This window comes from Callionymus lyra, chromosome 11, assembly GCF_982586985.1.
Source record: "Callionymus lyra chromosome 11, fCalLyr1.hap1.1, whole genome shotgun sequence".
NCBI classification, from domain to species: Eukaryota; Metazoa; Chordata; class Actinopteri; order Syngnathiformes; family Callionymidae; genus Callionymus; species Callionymus lyra.
Window position 1 is genome coordinate 229128 of NC_141828.1, and position 20677 is coordinate 249804.

A 20677-nucleotide genomic window follows, 5' to 3' on the forward strand; every position below is an offset into this window, starting at 1 on the left:
ACATTTATTGTTGTATAGTTGTAATAATCTAACTATCATTGAGTATATTGTTCTTTTTGCTGAATAATGTTGTTGTACTAAAAGTCTACTCGATTTTTTCTATGCGAGAGACTCCTCGAGGTATTAAATGTTCATCTGGTGAATAGGTTTGTTCGTGTCTTGGTTTAACTGTCAGTAAAGAACTGCAACTTTGGAAATTCTGTGAACCTTTCTAACATCAAGATACAACAGTTATATTTACCCTGGTAGTTTCTATTATGGAAGCTGAAAACGAAAATTGGTAAAAAACAAATTAAATTCTTCTTTCTTTTATTGTCATTGCACAGAAAACACAGCAGTGACACTGGCTTTATCTGGAAAAGCAAAAAGGAAAAGCAAATTCAAAGAAGAAGATATAAAGTGTGGGTGAGGAACATAAGAACCAGAAGCTGGATTAGAAAATAAAGAGATCTCTTGAACAATTATAGAAGAGTTGGTTGGAGACATTCTTTATGTCAAATCACATATTTCAAACTGATGTTTGTGGTGAAAACTTTCTGTTTCTTCATGTAATTCCGCTGCAAGAATGATGATAATGAGAACAAATAATGTCAGCATTCCTGTAACAGAATTGAACTTCACACCTCAACATTACTCGTTCATTTTCTGCTGATCAAAGATTTAGATCCTTTCACTCATCATCTACTCACTGCCAGAGTTGGTGCTGCTGCAGTTGTTACGGCAACAGATGTGTCAACAGCATCTTTTACACCCTGCATGGTTGTTCTGTACATAGACATATTCCAACTCCAGTTGTACAGTTTTACGAGTCACACTTGGATTATATTGAGGTGTACTACTTTTATGTGCCTCTCAAGACTCTCCAGTGTGAGTTCTCATGTGTATCTTACAGCCAGCACTAGTTGAAAAACCTTTACCACACTGTGAGCAGATGTAAGGTTTTTCTCCAGTGTGAATTCTCATGTGTATCTTCAGTTCCCCACTGGTTGTAAAACCTTTACCACACTGAGAGCAGATGTAAGGTTTTTCTCCAGTGTGAATTCTCATGTGTATCTTCAGGTTCCAACTGTCTGTAAAACCTTTATCACATTGAGAACAAATGTGAGGTTTTTGTCCAGTGTGAATTAGCATGTGCTTCTTCAGATTCCAACTGTTTTTAAAACCTTTACCACACTGAGAGCAGATGTAAGGTTTTTCACCAGTGTGAATTCTCATGTGTGTCGACAGGTGCCATCCGTTTGTAAAACCTTTTCCACACTGTGAGCAGATGTAAGGTTTTTCTCCAGTGTGAATTCTCATGTGTTTCTTCAGTTCCCCACTGGTTGTAAAACCTTTACCACACTGAGAGCAGATGTAAGGTTTTTCTCCAGTTTGAATTCTCATGTGTATCTTCAGGTTCCCACTGTTTGTAAAACCTTTACCACATTTAGAACAAATGTGAGGTTTTTCTCCAGTGTGAATTAGCATGTGATTCTTCAGATTCCAACTGTTTGCACAACCTTTACCACAGTGAGAGCAAATGTAAGGTTTTTCTCCAGTGTGAGTTCTAACATGCTTCTTTTTACTTGAACTACATTTAAAACCTTTACCACAATGAGAGCAAATGTAAGGTTTTTCTCCAGTGTGAATCCGCATGTGTCTCTTTAGGTCAGATTTGTAGATACATTTCTTCCCACACTCAGAACAGATCAGTGACTTATGATCATCTTCCTTTTCACTGACAGCAACCATCCGATTCTTCACAGAGTTGGAAGTTTCTCTCCAGTCTTCACTGTCATCAGTGTCAGATTCAGAAGACGGTGACCTCTGGTGGTCAGAGAGTAGAATTGAATTGAAGTCTGGTCCTGGTCCTCCACATTTGATTTCATCAGCTTCTGTTTTGATGTCTTTAATTGAGCTGCTGATCAAAGACTCTTCATCATCTTCTTCATTTTTAACCTTCTCATGGACAGGAGTGAAGGAGAGTGTGGTGGAAACTTCTTCTTCTCTTTTGAAGACATGCGTTTCTTGTTCCTGATGACTCAGACTGGAGCTGCACTCCTGCTGCTCAGAAGAAACTTCTTCTTCCTTCACCAGCAGCTGCTGAACATCTGCAGGGACAAACAATTATTTTGTGTTGTTATGCGCTATTTTGACACATTTACAAACTAAAGTAATTATTTTTCAATAAAAGGTAAACTTGATAATTTTTCATGAATCATTGAACAATGCTACATTTCTCTCAACCATATAAACGCTATACTGGGTATGAGAAAATATCGACATCAACATTTTGAGATAGAGAAAAACTCTATACTGTATCGATATTAAAATATATGTATTTTGTAAAAGACATTCATTTGATGTTTTATTTTACAATTAACATTCAAATATTCACAGAGTTCATTCATTTGTGTGCTGCAGTTAAACCTCCGGCCACTAGTTGGCAACATTAGTAATTTCCTACGTGTCAAAACAGGGAAAATGGCAGCAATGAGTGAAAAAGACAGGATACACCAGAGTCCAGCAGCTTTTAAAGCTGACGTTTGGACTGATTTTTGTCTTGGAAAAAAAGCTATATGTACACTAATGACTTACTTACATAAATATATTTGAAATAACACTTTAACTTGCGTTTAATGTCGGCACAACAATACGTTAAAACGTGTTTAAAAAATACGTTCGAACGAGACGTAAATTAAAAAAATGTCTCTCACATTCGCAGGTCTGCGCTTACCAACAATACTACGATATCAATAGTAATCCTGATCATTTTGGTCACAATAACTGTGGCATGAACTTCTTTACAGTTTCATCCATAGTGTGGATGTTGAAGTCACTACAAGAGTCAACACTAACTTCAATAAGAATCCAAAGAAGTGTAAGGAAATGACAACTTTACTTTAATCAATCATCTAGATTTAACACACATTTCAAATAGTCTCTTGATTTACTGATAATCTTTTATATTTAATTCATATTAAATAATCATTGTCTTGCATTGCATTGCATTCACTTAAACTAAACTCAAACTACTCAGGTTCACAACTCACAGGCCAGGTCACAAAGCCTTGCACACACACAGAAAGATTAAACAATCCCAGATTCCCAGCAAGTCTCTGGACACCTGTTTGAGAACTCACACTGAAAGACACAACAGGCCAGCAAGTCGCTGGGAACAGAGACTCTCTAGAAGACATCAATCTTTGGTAAGTTTCCACGGCGACCACGTGCGACGGCCATCTTAGAATCAAGTGTTTACAGTCACTGACCAATCCTACATGTACATTTGACTAGAGGCGTTAACCTGAATATTCATACTATAAAAGATCCACCATTTTGTAAGATATTTGCGTTCTGGCATTCGAAGACGTCTGCGATAGATCTCTCTGCTTGCTAGCGCTGTGTTCACGTAAGTTTGTCTCTGACTTTTGCATAATTCACTAAACGAGCATTTTTCTTAAACTCATCCATGTGTCCGTCCTTCATTCCACCACCACGTACGAGGCTGGGGAGGGGTCGGTTCATAGGAACACAAAATCCCCACAAAAGCAACACACAAACATAAGCATGTTCAGAAACAAAGAAAACACAATAAAAAGCAGTTTAGTTCTGCGGAGACGGGAGAAGCTTCCATCTGAATGTATGGAGGCGTAAAAAATAACTTAGATTTACTTAAATTAACAGTCTTTCAATTTGTTCAAATTAAGGGTTTTCGTCGCCTTGTTTAATATGTAAAACCACATAAATGTCTGTCCTACCGTACATTCTTTAGATAAATTAATGGTAAATAAAATACATTTCGATCAACAGTTTTTAGTGATATTTCTCCTATATTTCACTACAATAACAGTGTTAGCTAGCGTTAGCCACTGTTAGCACGGGTCGCATTATAGGTTACAAATACAGCATGAACATTTAAAATGACATTTCAGTAACACTTTTATACATATGTGTCGAACAATACTGTAGACTCGACCGATTTTGTGGTAAAACTACTAGTTAAAGTGGAATAAACACAACTTTAGAGAAGCTCAACTCACTGTTGACAACGGGTGCCGCCATCTTGGATTTTAAATCTCGGGGATGAACTTCTGCGACTTCCTGCCTCGGAATTCAAACATCGAGGGACGTTTCCTGTGGAAGTAACTGTTATATCACTTTATAGTCTCATTTTAACCATCAAGCCTCCAGGAAGCAGGTGCTGGATGAGGCTCTGTTGAAATTCATCCTGAAGAACTGAAGAAGAAGCTTCTTTTTTAAAATAAAAATGTGTAAAACACACACAAAAAAAAACATGTGCACAAGCATCCTCATTCACAACACATTCACTTGCATGTTTACATTATGTACATATTTATTTTTTTATTTACTATAATAAAATGATGTAAAAAGATTATTATTGTATATGTGTCATCAAATCAGTGTCAGTTGAGGCTCTCAACTAGGTTGCTTGTAAGGATTCATAACGTCCAGCAGGTGTCAGTATTCAGTGACACAGTATCGACACAGTATCAATACAGTGATGCTGTGTGGTGAAACGTTTCATGACACCTCATCGACCCATCACTAGTCAACGGTGTAGGTACAATTTCGGTTGTTTCAAGCGTCGAGAACTATTAAACCTCTCTATGCGACGCTTTATAATCTATACATTTGATAAAGAACAAGTTCATTGATTCATTCATGAGCTTTATTTCTATTTTGTCGTTGATTAAAGTAGCACATGAATGATGTACGCAATAGTATCTTCATGAACATTCATATGTTTTATTCCAATTATTTGAGAAGTGATTCAACTATAAAACAAACAGTGGCTTCATAAGAATGACATTCAATTGTTTATTTAGCTCTGAGTTAATATTGTTCTTTATTCATTAGTTTGTGTGGTGTGTTTTATGAATAAATGTGATATAAAAGAGTTGTGTTTCTTCTACACACTGATTGTGTTTGTTTGTCTCTGTTGTTGTAATAATCTAAGTATCATTAAGTCTATTGTTCTTTCATGTGCAGAATAATGTTGTTGTACTAAAATTCCACTAGATGGCGCTAGATTTTTTTCTATGCGAAAGACTCCTCAAGGTATTAAATGTTCATCTGGTGATGTCATTTGTTCGTGTCTTGGTTTAACTGTCAGTAAAGAACTGCAACTTTGGAAATTCTGTTCTTTTCTAACATCAAGATACAACAGTTATATTTACCCTGATAGTTTCTATTATGGAAGCTGAAAACGAAAATTGGTAAAAAACAAAAATTAGACTTTCCTTTATTGTCATTGCACAGAAAACACAGCAGTGACACTGGCTTTATCTGGAGAAGCAAAAAGGAAAATCAGATTCAAAGAAGAAGATGTGAAACAGTGTGGGTGAGGAACATAAGAACCAGAAGCTGGATTAGAAAAGAAAGAGATCTCTTGAACAATTATAGAAGAGTTGGTTGGAGACATTCTTTATGTCAAATCACATATTTCAAACTGATGTTTGTGATGAAAACTTCTCATGTTTCTTCATGTAATTTCACTGCAAGAATGATGATTACGAGAACAAATAATATCAGCATTCCTGTTACAGAATTGAACTTCACACCTCAACATTACGTTCATTCTATTCTATTCTATTTTCTGCTGATCAAAGATTTAGATCCTTTCACTCATCATCTACTCACTGCCAGAGTTGGTGCTGCTGCAGTTGTTATGGCAACAGATGTGTCAACAGCATCTTTTACACCCTGCAGTCTTTAAGACTTTAATGATCAGGTCTTGACATGAGACAAATGGTGTCATCTGTGGTGGTCAGAAGGTTCTCCAGTTCATGGTTGTTCTGTACATAGATATATTCTAACTCCAGTTGTACAGTTTTCATGTCACAACTGGATGTTGAGGTGTACTAGTTGAATGCGCCTCTTAAGACTCTCCAGTGTGAGTTCTCATGTGAATCTTACAGACCCACTACTTGAAAAACCTTTACCACACTGATAGCAGATGTAAGGTTTTTCTCCAGTGTGAATTCTGCTGCTGCTGAATGTGCTTCTTCAGATTCCAACTGCTTGTAAAACTTTCATCACACTGAGAGCAGTGTGAATTCCAACATGCTTCTTTTTACTTGAACTACATTTAAAATCAAAGACTCTTCTTCATCTTCTTCATTTTTAACCTTCTCATGGACAGGAGTGAAGGAGAGTGTGGTGGAAACTTCTTTTTCCCTTTTGAAGACACACGTTTCAAAGCAGCTTTAAGGTTTTTCTCTAGTGTGAATTCTCATGTGTTTCTTCATATTCCCACTGTGTGTAAAAAATTTACCACATTGAGAGCAAATGTAAGGTTTTTCTCCAGTGTGGATTCTCATGTGTTTCGTCAGATTCCCACTGTTTGTACAACCTTTACCACACTGAGAGCAGATGTAAGGTTTTTCTCCAGTGTGAATTCTAACATGCTTCTTTTTACTTGAACTACATTTAAAACCTTTACCACAATGAGAGCAAATGTAAGGTTTTTCTCCAGTGTGAATCCGCATGTGTTTCTTCAGGTCAGATTTGTATCTACATTTCTTCCCACAATCAGAACAGATCAGTGACTTATGATCATCTTTCTTTTTGCTGACAGCAACCATCCGATTCTTCACAGAGTTGGAAGTTTCTCTCCAGTCTTCACTGTCATCAGTGTCAGATTCAGAAGACGGTGACCTCTGGTGGACAGAGAGTAGAATTGAATTAAAGTCTGGTTCTGGTCCTCCACATTTGATTTCATCAGCTTCTGTTTTGATGTCTTTAATTGAGCTGCTGATCAAAGACTCTTCTTCATATCTAACCTTCTCATGGACAGGAGTGAAGGAGAGTGTGGTGGAAACGTCTTCTTCTCTTTTGAAGACACAAGTTTCTTGATGACTCAGACTGGAGCTGCACTCCTGCTGCTCAGTAGAAACTTCTTCTTCCTTCACCAGCAGCTGCTGAACATCTGCAGGGACACAAACACACTTGAGTCACTTGATAATTAAGTCTTTCTTTTAGGCTCCTGTCGTGTGGTAAGCTCAAGCCCTGACCTGCTCCTGTGTCTATTTTATATTTAGTGTTGTGACTGAAACCGTTACGGCCCAGTGGTATTTCAATCCTGTGACTTTGTCTGTGGTGAAGGATATTTACATTGCCATAAGTACCATCAGAGGGACAACAATAAAAGCCACATGGCAGGACATAGGGCTGCACGGTGTACACTGTATACACGTAACTATAGAAAGTTTTTTACTCCGGTACAGATTTTCACACTACCATTAATGATGTCATTCACCTTTTGTTGCACTGTTTAGTCTACATGTCCGACAAAATTAGTCAAATACTCTCACTGAGTGATAGTTTGCACTGCTGAGTTATTATTTAGATTGTGTTGTGTTAGTTGTGCAAAGCTCTACCGATCACTCACCATGAGTCTGATCTACTCCAACCAATAAATGTTGCACCACGTTGGTTTCATAAACCTGATCCGTGAGAGTCTTCGGCCAGGAAGTTGGAGGTAAGAGCCAACAGGGAGACGCATCTTCTCAATTACACTTGTGTGTCACAATTATTAACAACAGACCAAAGTCATCTCATTACAGAAGTTCCAAATTGGAGCCTTTCAAGTTCATCCATCGTGTTATGGGACACATGTGGAGGTTTTGTAAAGAGACGGACAAAAGAGGACATACTGTGAATGCAGGTCGATGGACCAGTGGACGCACACAAAACTTGTATGAAGATCTTATGTACCGTACCTACCATGTAATAGTAACAATGTGTTATGGCTCCTTTAAGAGGCTGATCCAGATCCAGCTCCGGCAGCTCCACAAGAACAACGAGTGGTTTCATTAGTTTAAATATTGTTATCAACCACATGTTTAAGTTTAAACTTTTAACTGCCTGTTTTGTCATTTCTTTTGTTGTAGCAACAACTTAAACGTCCAAAATATCTTTCTGGGAGGGAGTCAACTTATGACCTCTCTGTGTGGAGTTGTATGTTCTCCCTGGGTTTACTCCGGTTTCCTCCCACAGTGTAAAAACATACAAAGGTTGATAAGAAACTTTTCTCTAGGTATGAGTTTCTGTGTGAATAATTATGTCTTTGCGTTTCCTGTGACAGACTGCTGTCCTGTCCAGGGTGTCCTCCACCTCTCGCCCTGAAGAAGCTGGGATAGACTCCAGCCCCCTGTGATCCCCATAAGGGAATAAGTGTTAAAGTATTTTGTGTTTTTTTTACTTTAAAATTGTACAACTAATTCCATAGATTCATGTTCTTAGCTAAAGCATATGTACACGAGTATCAGTGAAACTAATCGCTCAAACAATTGGATCGACTGAAATCAAGACATCCTGACTTATTATTTTATATACTTATTATACTGCATTATGAATCCTAAGATTGATTGAATATCACTGCAAGACAATATCTTCACTTAAAAGCACAGAATAGCTCCTAAGCAACAAGAAGATCGAAGAAAAATAAGTTATAGAATAGATAAACTTTATTGATCTCCTTAAGGAAATTGTTTATACAACACAGTGTTTAGACATTATTTATGTTCATACAAATTTCACACGAGCGGGTTTATTCTGAAGATTGTGCTAAATCAGTATTTGTTTTGTTTGACTAGAAGAGATATACTACATTGTATTCTGTTTAAAATCTGAATATAGAACTGTTAAAGAGAAGATGTCATTTCTGATGATTAGTTTTGTTGCGAATTATACAAGTTCATATATTTTTATGAACTCAACTTTGTTTTCCAAGAGACCTGGTAAAGAGATTCATAGGTTTCAGAGAATAAACCGTTCACACTTAAAACCCACCGTTACGGTAATAATAAAAACAATACAGCAACAATATTAACGAAAGCCATTTCCCTCGGTGAACATCCGCCTCAAATACATTTCGATCAACAGTTTTTAGTGATATTTCTCCTTCTATATTTCACTACAATAACAGTGTTAGCTAGCGTTAGCCACTGTTAGCACGGGTCGCATTATAGTTTATATATACAGCATGAACATTTAAAATGACACTTCAGAGACACTTTTATACATGTTTGTCAAACAATACTGTAGACTCGACCGACGTAGTGATAAAAACACTCGTTAAAGTAGAATAAACACAACTTTACAGAAGCTCAACTCACTGTTGACAATATGCGCCGCCATCTTGGATTTTAAAACGCACAGCTTGAACCAAGTCAACAGTACAACACACCCTAGTGGTCATCAGGTTCCACTACAACCTCCTCTTTTAGCTGTTAAAGTATCCAATGAACCTACATTTAACTTCTATCACCCTGTACTGTGAAACTAAACAATTTACTGCCATCAATCGTGTACACTTAAGAACATCTATATTAACTGAAGGACAGGGTAGACCACCTGAACCTTCTGGCTCTGCTGAAGGGATTTATTCTGCCCTTTATTTATTTACTTATTTATTCTGGCCTTTATTTATTTACTTATTTATTCTGACCTTTATTTATTTACTTATTTATTCTGCCCTTTATTTATTTACTTATTTATTCTGGCCTTTATTTATTTACTTATTTATTCTGCCCTTTATTTATGAACTTATTTATTCTGCCCTTTATTTATTTACTTATTTATTCTGCCCTTTATTTATTTACTTATTTATTCTGCCCTTTTCTTCACAGCAGGAACTAAGCTGTGATCTATATTACGAGTCCAGTCTCTGTGGAGGTCGAGAGACTCCACCAGATCTTGTCATGTGTTCCGTTAGAGTCTGTCGGAACCGTTGCACCCTGGACAGGTTCTGGAAGAAAAGTCAAGTCCGCTCGATTTCTTCTTAGCTCTGTTTGGACATTATATGATCTTGCTGTGGAAGCCGTGTTCTTGGATGGTTCCGGTGGTTTGGTTTGCCATCCTGATCCAAACTCTTTGTTCCAGTGTTGGAATCTCTTTCACTCAGTGTTTTGCTCCATAAGCTTTCTTTTTGATCTAAACTTCCTTCCCATTTCATTAGTGTTTTATTCTCATTATCATAATCAATGTTCTTGGATTAATGTACGCGGTCAAACCACTGAGAGTAGAAAATTATACTCAGAGACCAAAAATGATTCCATTACTACAGAATAACCTTGAATGTTCGTGTCTACTTTAACTGAAGAGACTGATTTGTATCCACATCCCTGTGGCTCCAACAATGACCCACAAACAAGAGCAAAAGAAAAATCACCAGATTATTTAATATAATTTAGAACTAGTTTCGTCTCATTACTTAAACACACAAACTGTCAGCTAGTGAATATCTCAGATACAAAAATAAAATATTGATCACGCTGTCAAAAAACCTCACGGCCTGGACATTCAGTTCAGTCATTGTTTCATCTGGACGTGATTTTCAGATGTTTGGTGTGTGTTATTTAATATGACAGAATCATGCGCTTTCTATACTTCTTCTGTCTGTGCTGAACCTGTAACATATTTATGCAGACTGTTCTTTTCTTTAGTCTTTCTGAGATGTTGAAGAATTACAGCTGGTTTCCAGTGACCCCTGATGCCTTGCATGCCCTTCTCGTTAGTCAACTACTTTGGGTTGTTGTTTGTTATTAGAAAGTACTGAATCTGATCTACGATCTTTACAGATGACTATTACTAACTTACTCACTGTTTGTCGCTGTACTCAAGCAGACTCAGGTGTGTGTCTTTCTTGTCAGTTTGTGCTTTGTCCATCAGTGCCTTTGCAGTTTGTACAGTCTTTTCAGCTAATCTGTTACTTTGTGGATAGTAAGGCCTTGATGTGACATGTTTGAACTCCCATGATCTGGCAAATGACTCAAAACTTTGCTGACGTATACTGAGGTCCAGATACCACAGTTTCAACTGTACCGGTCGAATGTAGCCTTCATCTTTCTGATCACAGTTGCTGCTCTGAAGTCTGTCGAGGTCAAACAAACGGCTGTAATAGTCCAGGTAACTGGGTAGTCGTCATCATTCCGAGTATATATATCTGTTCCAAATACTTCCATGGGCGAGCTGGGATACGTTGTGGTATCATGGCCTCTTTTTGTGTTTGATGTTCCACGTTCCTGGCATGTAGAGCCAATATTGTTCTTTATTCATTAGTTTGTGTGGTGTGTTTTATGAATAAATGTGATATGGAAGAGTTGTGTTTCTTCTACACACTGATTTGTTTGTGTCTCTGTTGTGTTTATCCTTTAACGTACATTCATTGTTGTATAGTTGTAATAATCTAACTATCATTGATAGGGGCGTCATAGCTCAGAAGCCTTTTTACCCTGGTAGTTTCTATTATGGAAGCTAAAAACAAAAATTAGTAAACATTAATTTTAGACTTTAGACTTTCTTTTATTGTCATTGCACAGAAAACACAGCAGTGACACTGGCTTTATCTGGAGTAGGAAAAGCAGATTCAAAGAAGAAGATGTAAAGTGTGGGTGAGGAACATAAGAACCAGAAGCTGGATTAGAAAATAAAGAGATCTCTTGAACAATTATAGAAGAGTTGGTTGGAGACATTCTTTATGTCAAATCACATATTTCAAACTGATGTTTGTGATGAAAACTTCATCTGGAATCTTCATCTCTGAAAATAACCAACATAAGTCGACATGAGTTTAGAAAGTGAGTGAAATTCGAATTTTGAGTGAACTATCAATTTAAATCAACACTAATAATAATGACTTACAAACATGACTTGGACGATGAAAGCCAAAAACAGTTTGTTAAAAATAATTGAGTTCTGACGCCTGAATGAAGTGATATATCTGTACATAATCAGCAGCAACATTAATTTACTGCTGGCATCCAAGAAGATCAGTTTTTCTCTCAGTTGTGAGAGATGTTAAATAATTACGATTTCTTTAAAGATCAGGTCTTGACATGAGACAAATGGTGTCATCTGTTGTGGTCAGAAGGTTCTCCAGTTCATGGTTGTTCTGTACATAGATATATTCCAACTCCAATTTTACGAGTCACACTTGGATTATATTGTTATATTATATATTGGATGCCTTTATATGCCTCTCAAGACTCTCCAGAGTGAGTTCTCATGTGTACCTTACAGCCTCGACTAGTTGGAAAACCTTTACCACACTGTGGGCAGGTGTAAGATTGTTCTACAGTGTGAATTCTCATGTGTTTTTTCATATTCCCACCGGTTGTAAAACATTTACCACATTGAGAGCAGGTGTACGGTTTTTCTCCAGTGTGAAATCTCACGTGTGACTTCAGGTTTGAAACTATTTTAAAACCTTTACTACAATGAGAGCAGCTGTAAGGTTTTTCTCCAGTGTGAATTCTCATGTGTATCTTCAGGTTCCAACTGTCTGTAAAACCTTTACCACATTGAGAACAAATGTGAGGTTTTTCTCCAGTGTGAATTAGCATGTGCTTCTTCAGATTCCAACTGTTTGTAAAACGTTTATCACACAGAGAGCAGATGTAAGGTTTTTCTCCAGTGTGAGTTCTAACATGCTTCTTTTTACTTGAACTACATTTAAAACCTTTACCACAATGAGAGCAGATGTAAGGTTTTTCTCCAGTGTGAATCCGCATGTGTCTCTTCAGCTCAGATTTGTAGGTACATTTCTTCCCACACTCAGAACAGATCAGTGACTTATGATCGTCTTTCTTTTCGCTGACAGCAACCATCCGATTCTTCACAAAGTTGGAAGCTGATCGAGAGTCGCTGGTTTCTCTCCAGTCTTCACTGTCATCAGTGTCAGATTCAGAAGATGGTGACCTCTGGTGGTCAGAGAGTAGAATTGAATTCAAGTCTGGTTCTGGTCCTCCACATTTGATTTCATCAGCTTCTGTTTTTATGTGTTGAATTGAGCTGCTGATCAAAGACTCTTCTTCATCTTCTTCGTTTTTAATCTTCTCATGGACAGGAGTGAAGGAGAGTGTGGTGGAGATTTCTTTTTCCCTTTTGAAGACACAAGTTTCTTTTTCATGATGACTCAGACTGGAGCTGTACTCCTGCTGCTCAGTAGAAACGTCTTCTTCTTTAACCAGCAGCTGCTGAACATCTGCAGGGACACAAACACACCTGAGTCACTGACAAATCTCAGACCCCTACCCCTCACCCCTCAAGCCTCTATGCTGCAGACATCTACCTCCTCAGAAGTATTTGCTCACAGCAGCGACTCTGATGCATGAGGATCCTCGGAGGAGAAATCCCTCCATAGGATTCAACTTCACTAACTTTATTAAGTATCTAGAGAAGACTCATGCCAAATAATATGAGCAGATCGAAGAAACAAAAAAGACTAAACAAAACAAAGCAGGTAACTTTGCTAATTTCTTGGTTATAAAAGCCAGAAAAAGTGTTGTTCTTTAAAGGAAACAATATATAGTTGTTTCTACAGTATCACAATATACTGTATTGTGTAGATTGTATCGTGATACGCATCGTATCTCCAGATTCTTGACAATACACAGCCCTATTACATAGTATTGTATACTTCTGTTCAGGAATGTATTTTTATGCTGCTGCTATACATGTTTCCAATGTCGCAGATGAGAGATGAATGTAATATTTATATTTTTTCTATTCAGGATTTGTTTGATTTGCTGCCAAAATTTTATTCCCTGCTCTCAAGTGAGCCCAAAATAAATCTTGATTTTGGAATATGATTTGCATTTTTCCTTTCATTTATATTATTAATGTAACGTGTACAGTAGAAAGAACATATTCAGAGGGAAATTCAGGAATATGCCGCTTATCCATTAATCGATCATCGATCAATAAGATAATGAATTAATCGATCATTTTCATCCCTAATCACCACACTTGAAATATCATTTTTATTTTTAAAGTTAGTCTTTTATTGATTGGTTACACTAACAGTACAGAAATCCAACAACAGAAATGCTATATAAACAATAAGAACATAACTAAACACATAAACAGCTGCTTTTACTTCAGCAATACACTTTCAAACCAAATCTAAGATTCAACTAAACTTAGAATATCTTTGTAGCTGATAATGTCATAATTCCTGTTTTAAAAGAGTCAATACCAAGGGTATTATGATTAATGAAATCATTTGTAGATATATGGGAATATAACGTTTGTCAAGGAAACATAAACATTGCTCACAATGTATAACCTGTATTTATTTAATTATTTGTGTGTCTGCTCTGTGGCTTTCTAACCAATGTACAAATGTGTGGCACTATACCAGGGGTCGGCAACCCACTGCTCCGGAGGCACATGCAGCTCTTTCACCTTTTTAAAATAAGGATTGGTATAGTGTGGATGTTTAATATCAATGCTTTGTAGAGTTGTTTCCAGTGATGCATGAAAAACGAGCAGTCCTCTCATTCTCTCTACCTTTTATTTGCCAACAAAACGGTAAAAGATTTAATTTCACAGCACAGTTGCTGAGGCTCGCGCTCACCTGCGCTCCCCCTCCCTCACCTGCCTCAGTCTTAAAAGGAACAGTAACACGCACAACACGTCTTACAGTATTTTACTTTAGTTTGTTCAAAAATAAAAAATGTATTTGATCTGAAATGTAAAAAATGATTATGATAACTAGTTCGTCTTAATTAAGGGAAAACATGGAACTGTATTAAATTAACTGTTTAAAAATCACAGCAATTCATGTTGAAGTCTAATTGTAGTTATACTGGATAAAAACAGATGCATTTTTTACTAGGAAAATCCACTTTGCCCCCACTTTTGGGTCCTGAGCCAGCAGTTGAGAATAAAATGGAGTAGTTGACAATTTTTCAGTGCCGCAAATTAAACATATTATACATGTACAGGTTAAATAGCTATGATACAAAAACTACATTTGCTAAGTATCACTATTTTCATCATCTTATTAGAGTGATCTGCTCTCACTAAAGATGGATTGATTTTCCACCATCCATTGACTAGTTAGCGTTAACTACATAAATTGTTTTACCACTTTCTCTCAAAATAAGAATCTGTTCGCAACAAAGCTGTTAAGGAAGACCTGGTTAATATGGATAATATATCCTCTCAACAATGTTAATGCTTAGAATGATATTCAAACTTCAAACTCATTTTCTACTCGCCCTCATGTCAACTCAGGGTTGGGATTATTTTCAGAGTAGTCGACACGAGGGTGAGTAGAAAATGAGTGAAAAGTTTGAACTTTTACCTTTTGTTTATAGTTTATAAAAATAATAGTATAAAGCTAAACAAAGTAAGTAATTCTTATATGGCATCATATTTTATTTTTGAAGTCAAAACAGTTTTGCTGCTCCACGTGTTAAAACGGGTGCACTATACGGATGATGGTTTGCATGTTTAGCTCGTGATCAGATTTGCGATTGTTGTTATGTAATCAGACTTGTCTTGGTTTCATTGCATCAATAATTATCATGCAATCAAGGGGAGTGTCGGGAAATTACTACTTTCCTGTAATGAATCATCTACATTTTAAATAATCACTTGATTGACTGGTTATATTTCATATCTGCGTAAGTCAACTGATAAACAGATTCTCCCTAGAGCAGGGGTCCCCAACCACCGGTCCGTGGGTCATTTGGTACCGGGCTGCAGAGAAAGGATAAAACATTTGCATAATCTATTCTTTTTTCTAATTATCAAAGTCGCAATGTTTTATTTTGAAAAAGTTACCGGATTATTTTTTCGCATCTGGGTCACGTGATATGTTAGCGTTGTCATGGTGAGTAAAACATGCACTTTATACTCGTTTCATGGTGCAGCTGTATTTTACCTGTATCTTTTTATTTTGAAGGGATGTTTACACGTTACCATAGCGACCAGAGAGCATGCAGAAGAGCATTATAAAGACAACAGAGTGGATGTTACTTTATGTTATGTTTTTGGCGTGATTTTACGAGAAGTCGCACCGATGTAGGTAAAATTTTCGGTCCCCCCTAAAATATCGGTCCCCCCAGTTCCTACGTGATGACATCACATGCTGCATATGCGAACGTCTCTTTAAAATATTTTTTACGGGTTAAAGAAACGTCAACAGAACGTTTACATGATACTTTTTATCACTTAAACATTTAGATTGACAAAAAGACGATCTTCGTCAACATAATCACTTTCCATTCGTTCATTTCCTGGTCTGACGATCATGTGACTTTGACACCAACGGAAGTGTCCGCGCTACATGTGACGAAGCCGCTGATTGGCTGAAGCTGTTTTACTAATAATAAGACAAAACTGTACAATACAATACAAACATTCGAGTTCTGAAATAATTCGCTTTTCAAATAACAAAATGTTAGACTATTCCCCTTTCTATAACCTATTCTACCTGTCAGTAGTTCGGATCATAAACACCTCAGTAATTATTTAGTTTTTTATATATTATGTTAAGAGAACAAATCACAATAATATCATGAAAATTAGAAAATGTTTATTGCCAGTAGTGTTAGAAAAACACACGTTTTTTTTGTTTGTAGTGCATACATTATACAAATGGAACACATTCAATAAAAATAAAATGACTCGTTTAATAAAGTGGGCATATATACATTCAATAATTGATTTAAATCGAAATGAAAACTAAATAATTACTGAGGTGTTTATGAACTACAGACAGGTAGAATGAGCGAGCACTTCCTGTTGGTGTCAAAGTCAATGTATCGTCAGACCAGGAAATGAAAGACAGTGATAAGGTTGAAGAACTGGCACCGGTCCGCGGAATCTTGTCTGACATCAAACCGGTCTGTGGTGCACAAAAGGGTGCGGTCCCTGTCATAGAAGAAATCAACTCCAGTAACTTTCCACCATGACAACGTGACACGGCCATCTTAGAAGCTACGTGTTTAGAGTTACTTAGAACTTTCTAGTTTTGTTGTTATTGTTTAGACATCATTTATATTCTTACAGGTTTGACAAGAGTTTATTATACTACCTCAGTGTTTGTATTGTTAGACAAGAAGAGAGATATTTCATTGTGTTGTGTTTAAAATCTGAACATAGAACTACTACAGAGAAGATGTCATTTTTTTGCTGATAAGTTTGAAACCTTTTAGATAAATTCACATGTTTATAAACTCAACTTTGCTCTCCTAGAGAACAAGATGAAGCTGAGATGAGGAAAGACGTCGTTGTTTTCTTACAACCACAGGACTTCCTGGTAAACCCTCATTTTTAGCAACAATATTATGTTTACTTTTGTTGAAGATTCAGAAAAAGGTCTCGAAATTTAAAATAATTTCCCCCGGAAATGTAATAAAAAAATAAAATAAAGCAACACTATTAATAAAAGCAATTTTCCTCGGTGAACATCCGCCTCAAATACATTTCGATCAACAGTTTTTAGTGATATTTCTCCTTCTATATTTCACTACAATAACACTGTCAGTTAGCGTTAGCCACTGTTAGCACGGGTCGCATTATAGTTTACAAAACAGCATAAACATTTAAAATGACACTTCAGAAACACTTTTATACATGTGTGTCGAACAATACTGTAGACACGACCGACGTAGTGGTAAAAACACTAGTTAAAGTGGAATAAACACAACTTTACAGAAGCTCAACTCACTGTTGACAAAACGCGCCGCCATCTTGGATTTGACTTCCTGAAACTAACTTCTGCGACTTCCTGACTCGGAACGAGGAAGTAACATAATCTGTTGAAGAACAAGTTTATTGATTCATTCATGAGATTGTTTTCCATTTGTCGTTGACTTAAGTAGCACAAGAAAGATTAACACAATAGTAATCTTCATTATTTGAGAAGTGATTAAACTATAAAACAAATCATACGAATGACATTAAATTATGTATTTAGCTGTGAGTTAATATTGTTCTTTATTCATTAGTTTGTGTGGTGTGTTTTATGAATAAATGTGATATAAAAGAGTTGTGCTTCTCCTACAAACTGATTGTGTTTGTTTATCTCTGTTGTTTTTATCCTTTAACGTACATTCATTGTTGTATAGTTGTAATAATCTATCTTTGACTCTATTGTTCTTTCATGTGCAGAATAATGTTGTTGTACTAAAAGTCCACTAGATGGCGCTAGATTTTTTTTTCTATGCGAGAGACTCCTCGAGGTATTAAATGTTCATCTGGTGATTAGGTTTGTTCGTGTCTTGGTTTAACTGTCAGTAAAGAACTGCAACTTTGGAAATTCTGTGAACCTTTCTAACATCAAGATACAACAGGTATCTTTACCCTGGTAGTTTCTTTAGTTTTAGAGCAGATGTAAGGTTTTTCTCCAGTGTGAATCCGCATGTGTCTCTTCAGGTCAGATTTGTATCTACATTTCTTCCCACACTCAGAACAGATCAGTGACTTATGATCATCTTTCATGTTGTTTTTTTCATCAGTGTCAGATTCAGAAGACGGTGACCTCTGGTGGTCAGAGAGTAGAATTGAATTCAAGTCTGGTTCTGGTCCTTCACATTTGATTTCATCAGCTTCTGTTTTGATGTCTTTAATTGAGCTGCTGATCAAAGACTCTCCATCTTCTTCATATCTAACCTTCTCATGGACAGGAGTGAAGGAGAGTGTGGTGGAAACTTCTTCTTCTCTTTTGAAGACACAAGTTTCTTGTTCCTGATGACTCAGACTGGAGCTGCACTCCTGCTGCTCAGTAGAAACTTCTTCTTTTACCAGCAGCTGCTGAACATCTGCAGGGACACAAACACACTTGAGTCACTGAACAATTGAGACCCTCTCAGACCCCTCACCCCTCAAGCCCCTATGCTGCAGACAGCTACCTCCTCAGAATTATTTGGTAACTTTGCTGTTCTGTAGAGACGAGAGAAACTTTCAGTCAATGCATGAAAGTCAATAATAACAAAGTGTTAATGTTGACTTCATCATTGGAATCTGCCTCGATCCAATAAATATTATATAAGGTAAGGTAAGGTAAGGTAAAACTTTATTGAAATTGTTTTTTTCCAATAGCCAATACATACAGCAATTAAAAAAATAAAAAATAAATCAAAATAAAATAAGAACAAGAGAAAGAACACAATTACACAATCTAAGTCTAAAGATAAAGACAAGAACATAGATCAAAGAAAAAGTACAGAATTGTACAATTTAATAGCCCGAGGGATAATTGAGTCCCTGAGTCTATTTGTTTTGCACCTGGGTAGGAGCATTCGTGCTCTCATTCTGCTTCTCTGCTCACTGATGACAGTGTTCCGAGGATGACTGTCATTATCCATGATTGACAGTAGTTTGTTCAATGATCTCCTCTCAGCAACTGTCACCAGTGAGTCCAGCTTCATTCCAACCACAGAGCCATCCCTCCTGATCAACCTGTCCAACCTGTCATGAGTCTACATGTTCCTCCTTGTGTTTCCGGTTTTATTGTGAAATCCGCTCCCTTCTGTGTCTGTGCTAGTCTTACTTCCCCCCTGAGTTGTAATTGTTCCCAGCTGTCTTGTTAGTCCCGCCCCCGGCTGTTGCTGATTGCTCCCCTGTCTACTTAAACCCCCACTCTCTGTCACGTCCTCGTCTTGACGTCATCTTCGTATAGTACCCGTATGTTCACGCTAAGTACTCGTACCTCTTTCCTGCCTGTTTTTGTGTTGGATCTGTTCCTGCCCTTTGACACCGAGTTTGCCTCGCCCTCGTTCCTGCTTCTTGTTGCCGAATTCTGTTCTGTTGGATTACGTCTTTGCCTTCCCTCTCGGAATTAAAATCAAGTTTCTACAATTGAACTCTGCACCTGGGTTTCTCCGTTCTGCACCCTGACACAACCTGTTGACACTCCTCTTGGACACATTTCCACCCCAACACACCACAGCATATGTATGTAATAATATTTATAATAATATATTTAATTGTTTAATACTGCTAGAATAAAGGCAGTTTCTTATGTATGTGACGTTAACTCTGCTAATTGTAAATGTCACTTCAGGATAATCAATGATGACACAAAAATACATTTAACAAGTTGCGTTTAGTCAAAACACCGTTAAACGGTTTACTAACTTACTTCTAAATCGTGTTGATCCCAGATCAAATTACTTTTGTTTTGCAAATACCTTTATAAATATTCTTCTCACAAATATTTTCACTTTAAAGCACAGAAAAGCTCTTATACAACAAGGAGACTGATGCAAAAAAGTTAAACCACACATTCCTCTTTTTACCGTTTAAGTTAATTGAAGAAATGTTTTGAAAAAAACTCATACATGCAAGAATAAAATTGAAGCTTATTTAGCTTAATAAATATCGCGGCCTAATGACGCATGTCTTTTTTTTTAAGAGAGATTTTTCCGTCTTTCTTTTTGCTCGACGGCCCCAAACAACATTCACAGAATTTAATGTGGCCCTTGAAGAATTTTAATTGCCCACACCTGCCTTAGGGGCTCAGTAAATAAAAGAAACACATCTGGACTATTAATCTAAAAAAGATTGATAGATAGATACATTTGGATTTAAAAGATGTATTGAGAAATTACATTGAGAAATGTTTTGATTTGCTACTGCGCTGTCATGGTATTACTAAATCATTAGAGAAATTATAATAGTTGGTTAGTTGTGTGTATTATTTACCAAAGTTTATGTAAGTACCTCTACCTATCATTGAGTATTATTACTGAAAATAAAGTTAAAGCGCTTTATGACCCTGGTCTGGAAAAGCGCTATATAAATAAAAAAGACTTACTTACTTACTTAATTAGGTTCCGATCCACACCAGGCGGTGGCGGTAGTGAGCTTTCACGTTGATTTCAAACCGCCATTAAACTTGGGAAAGAAGAATGTTGCCTAGCGACAAGGAAAT

The 20677-nt window shown here is 36.8% G+C and overlaps 2 protein-coding genes across 3 annotated transcripts; both read right to left on the reverse strand.

Moving 5' to 3' along the window:
* Positions 1–286: 286 nt before the first annotated feature.
* On the reverse strand, positions 287–6198 carry LOC148068871 (uncharacterized). Of its 2 annotated transcripts, none has more exons than XM_087802641.1 (2): positions 6081–6198; positions 287–1987 (listed from the first exon to the last, which is right to left on the reverse strand). In XM_087802641.1, exon 2 carries the CDS (start codon positions 1729–1731, stop codon positions 853–855), a length of 879 nt encoding a protein of 292 aa, XP_087658767.1. In that variant the 5' UTR covers positions 1732–1987; positions 6081–6198; the 3' UTR covers positions 287–852. The 2 variants fall into 2 exon arrangements, with proteins under 2 accessions (XP_087658767.1, XP_087658766.1); XM_087802640.1 differs by lacking the exon at positions 6081–6198 and adding an exon at positions 4023–4037 and having other exon boundaries at positions 287–2090.
* LOC148068872 (uncharacterized) lies at positions 5305–17502 on the reverse strand. Its single transcript, XM_087803246.1, has 5 exons — positions 17471–17502; positions 11991–12991; positions 9123–9144; positions 6786–6931; positions 5305–6662 (listed from the first exon to the last, which is right to left on the reverse strand). Exons 1-5 carry the CDS (start codon positions 17490–17492, stop codon positions 6210–6212), a joined length of 1644 nt encoding a protein of 547 aa, XP_087659372.1. The 5' UTR covers positions 17493–17502; the 3' UTR covers positions 5305–6209.
* Between the last annotated feature and the right edge of the window lie 3175 nt (positions 17503–20677).